The following is a 4,608-nucleotide window of genomic DNA, read 5'->3' on the forward strand; positions in this document are numbered from 1 at the left end:
GTGGTAACAAGTCAATGCTGCTGATGCTACCGATTCAGCTACCGATTCTTCTGTCATTGCTGCTGTGTGCACATGTCACATGATCGGTATAAGGCACTGAGCTATACATGTCTACTGAGCTTCCTTTCTTTTGAGGAAGTGTCTGGATTTGTTCCAATGTATCTTTTATTTAACTGTGTGCTAGCTGAATCGGTAGCATAAACAGCACTGACTTGAAGTCGTGTACCTTGTGAATGGAGAGAGTTACCACTCGTTACCATTGGACAATGGATGGCTGACCACTGCTCTGAAAATAGATGGATAGCTCATTGGCCAGGAAAACTGAAGCCAATTGGACGCCATGTTTTTCCTTGTATCTGGCCGTCAGTCCATTGAGAAATCGTCTGCTAACTGGTGGTAGTTTCTGAACTGTAACCGTGTATCTTCGATGAAATCGTGTTATGCTTGCCCCCACGACATGCCAACTGTTGTGTCTTGATTGATATTTTCCAATGGTTTACTTACCAAAGTTATTACAGGAAAACAGTGACACTTAGCGCAAACTTGCTGTGGAGGCACACATAGGAATGTCAACTTACCTAACGCCGCGAGCAAGTGAAAGCTTGCCGTAAAGCCAGCTGAGCGCTCAGCTACATATTTGAAGTTACCGCTTCGCGCTATACTGACACGAGTCGAAAATGGCTGATTGAACACTTCCGCTGGCTTCAGTTAGCAAAAGGGCTCAAAGAAGGCATGCGCTATCCACCTATTTTTTTAGAGCTTTGATGGCTGACAGCAAAAGCCGAAATAAGCCTTCCACCTACGAATAGAAAGAACGACGAGAGAACGAGAACAGGGGGGAGGTATGAAGAGAGATGGGATTGGGGAGGGGGCTCAGGGGACCAGGGGGGAGGGTGTAGACGAACCTAAGCCTATGAGAACGTCTGACATTTTGCTGATATGTGTCCCAAGCAATCTCGTTAATTCAGCATGGTGCATATTATTAATAATAATGTTGCGCTTTGCTAGCCAGTCTAGTTTGCTCTCCTGGAAAAAAAAAAGAAAAACAGATAATGATGATCAGCCACAGATGATGTGCATGCGACATGTCCATTGCTCGAGCGCTCGGACACACACACACACACACACACACACACCACATTCACCCAACGACGTACAACGCTCCACGACCGGCATTAAAGAACTCCTGCACTTGACAAGCAAACGTGTGACAGTGCAGTCTTCAAAGGAAAACAGTTCTGACATCCACTGTGTGTATGTGTGAGTTTTTTTGGGGGGGTTTGTGTGTTTGCTTTTGGTGTTTGTTTTTGTCTTTCTTTGGTTTTGGTGGGGGGGGGTTTGTTGTTGTTTGTTTGTTTGTTTGTTTTTGTTGTTGTTGTTGTTGATTTTTTGTTTTCTTTCGTGTTTTTTTTGTTGTTTTTTGTTTGTTTGTTTTTTGTGTGTTTTTTTGTTGTTGTTTTTTTTGGGGGGGTTGTTGGTCTTTGTTTGTTTGTTTTTGGGGGGTGGATTCAGCTGTCATTGTTGCATCCACTTTTTCTTCTTCTTTTTTTCTTTTTTTTTAATTCATCTGCGTTTAACATTTTCAAGAGAAAAAGAAAGATTTTTGGAGAAAAAAAAAGATATTAATATGTGTTTACTTTTTACGAGAAATGAAGAGTCCAAATAGAAAAGAAGAAAAAAAATAGCAAACTCGGGGGAAAAAACCATAAATGTTCAATTCATATGCTATGACCCAGTGGGATATTTCACTCATTTCTTATCGAGCACCCCGCGAGATGCACACACACACAACAACAAAAAATTGCAGAAGTTGATAAACCTGCTCTTGTTTTGTTTCTTTTGTTGTGCTGGCGGTGAAGCGAAAACGTTATCAGACAGACTGATTATACCACGGAAAACTAACACACACACACACACACACAAGAGTTAAGGACCACTTCATAAAAAGCGGGTGTGTTTTCATAAAAATTATCATTATGAAAATTCAAACTATGTCGACTGCAATACGTCTTACTACTGTCCTCTGATTGAACACAGACAAACCGGCTGTTTCAGGCACACATGTGCATCACCACCAACACTTTGAATAATGGGTTTGGGGAAAGAAAGAAAAAAAAGAAAGGAAAAAAAGATTATTTCAACCAAAAACTTCACAGTTTATTCAGTGGTTTGTAAACGACAGCAGTGGTTTGTCGCTGTATGAAACGGAATTGTACGTGTAAAGAAACACCCCTGGTTGGGGGAGTAGTGCTTATTACATTATTTTTTGCTGCAGTCATCGCTGTTTGCCGAAAATTCACATCATTATTTCTCTGGCGAAAGGAAAACTGGAAAAGTGATACTTTTTTTTCTTTCTTTTTAGTGAAAACAACAACGATACAATAGGATTTCAGATTTTTTTTGTTTGTTTGTTGTTGTTGTTTTTTGTTGTTGTTGTTTTTTGGGGGGTTGTTTTTTTGTTTTGTTTTGTTTTCTTGTTTGTTTAAAGAGAGAAAATAATTCTGGTACAGGATCCTTAACTGTGGAAAGACAAGACGATTTCAGATTCCCAACCCGTTGAAATCAAAAAGGGAAGGGGAAAAAAAACCAACATTTGACACCATCAACCATCATGTCAGCGTTCAGCAGCCGCACAGGAGGCTACAAGATCGGGGTGATCTTGTTGTTTCTCGCCACCGCTCTCTTCTTGGCTGGAATGGGAGCCCCTTACTGGCTGACCACGGTGTACCAGGACTACTCCTATGATATCATTTTCCAACAGGGCCTGTGGATGCATTGCGTCAAGACAGAAATTTCCTACGCCGGCGTAAGCACTTGCGAAATAAGCGGAGTGGTGGGATTCCGTAAGTATTGGGTTGTGTTGTGTTAGGCTGGGTTGGGTTGGGTTGTGCTGTGTTGTATTATTGCGTTGTATTGTATCGTCACGTACGGTAGTGTACGTGTCACGTTGTGTTGTGTCGAATCGTGGTGTGTTGTATAGTATCGTATCGTATCGTATCGTGTTGCGTTGCGTTTCGTTGCGTTGCGTTGCGCTACATTGCATTGTATTGTATTGTATTACTTTTTTGGTTACATCAAATTTATCTGTGTGAAATTAGGGCTGCTCTCCCCAGTGAGGGTGTTAGATCATCTTTCTTCTTCTTCTTCTTCTTCTTCTTCTTCTGATGAAAAACCTGTGGTTCGACAAGTTGCTGTCCCTATCCATTTGTTCGGAGTCGAATTTTACAAGGATTCCTTTGATGGCAATAATAATAATAATAATAATAATAATAATAATAATAATAATAATAATAAGCTGAAGAAAAGAAGAAGATGGTACTTATATGGCGCAAACTCCTTATATGCTGGGCTCTAAGCGTATCACATAAAACAGTACATATGCAATACTGTCTTATTCCACACGATAGCACATGAGGACACAGAAGAGAAAAACAAAATCTATATACACCAAGACAAAACTACAAATATCTGATATGAATAATCGCATAAAAATGCTCAAAATTTGCCCAGCACACAGGGGCACACACACACACACACACACACACACACACACACACACACACACACACAGTAATGACCCAACCACAAGCATACACATTACAAGAAGACTCAGATGGATGGTGGTGGGGGCAGTCCTGATATGGCCCTGTGCGGTCGGCTGGACTATAAGCAACAAGAACAAGAACAATGGTGGGGGTAGGGGGGTGTAGAGAGTGGGGGGAGACGGAAATACGACTAATCTAACAGGCAACACTGAACACCACTGAAGTGACTCAGCAGCAGTGCAGGGTCTCCTCTGGTGTGTGGCCTCCTGGCGACCTAACATCGATGGTTCCCTGCGGACTGCCGACTCTGGAACTGTGACAGATGAACCCGGGTGTGGCCGTGTATGGGGGAATCTAAATGAGCGGCGTGGGAGTAATACCACTGAAATGGTGCAGATGATGGGGCAGCAACGCCCCCCCCCCCTCCTCCCCCCACTCCCCCGCCGAAAAAAAAAGAAAAGAAACACGACAGATGTTTCTTCACATCAAAAGGTCATTTTGAACAGATAAGTTGTTTTGTGGTTGTTTTTGTGGGGGGGGGGGGGTTTGTTTCGTTTTGTTTTTTGTTGTTGTTGTTTGTTTGTTTGTTTTGTTTTTTTGTTTGTTTGTTGTTGTTGTTGTTGTTTTTTAAGAAGACAGGGTTAGTGATTAACGGTTAAGAGAATTCCAGACAGAAGGTGCTTGATACTGAAAAGCCCTCTAACCAAATATCTTTGAAGATACTTTCGGAACTTGAAGGAGCTGTTCTCCAAAAGACCTGAGAGAACGGGAAAGGTGCATAATAAACTGAACAGAAGATAAGTAAGATGGGATAGAACCTACGTAGCGGCGATAAGAGAATTTTCGAAGTAGCGATAAGCAAATATGCCAGAATTCTGTACTGGATGGGCAACCAATGAAGTTGACGCAAGAAAGAGGCAGAATTTTTTTTATGCCTATTTGAGAATGACTCTGGCACCGTTGTTCAAGAGCATGTGAAGGTGTATTATCAAATCAATCAGAGGGCAAACCAGTGAGTAGTGAACTGCAGTTGTCTATGAGACTGAGGTTCAAGGAACAGACA

General features: G+C 41.8%; 1 protein-coding gene across 2 annotated transcripts in view; it reads left to right on the forward strand.

The window, feature by feature from the left end:
* The first annotated feature begins 1,119 nt into the window (after window positions 1–1,119).
* The window catches only part of LOC143300671 (uncharacterized), a 7,496-nt gene continuing 4,007 nt past the window's right edge, over window positions 1,120–4,608 (forward strand). Inside the window, exons 1-2 of one of the 2 annotated variants that reach the window (XM_076614509.1) lie at window positions 1,120–1,254; window positions 2,511–2,843. In XM_076614509.1, coding sequence (XP_076470624.1) covers window positions 2,612–2,843 — 232 coding nt within the window. In that variant the 5' untranslated portion in view covers window positions 1,120–1,254; window positions 2,511–2,611. Of the gene's footprint in view, window positions 1,261–2,510; window positions 2,844–4,608 lie in introns of both variants that reach the window. The other variant, XM_076614510.1, reaches the window with a different exon arrangement.

This window comes from Babylonia areolata, chromosome 26 (assembly GCF_041734735.1).
Source record: "Babylonia areolata isolate BAREFJ2019XMU chromosome 26, ASM4173473v1, whole genome shotgun sequence".
NCBI lineage: Eukaryota > Metazoa > Mollusca > Gastropoda > Neogastropoda > Buccinidae > Babylonia > Babylonia areolata.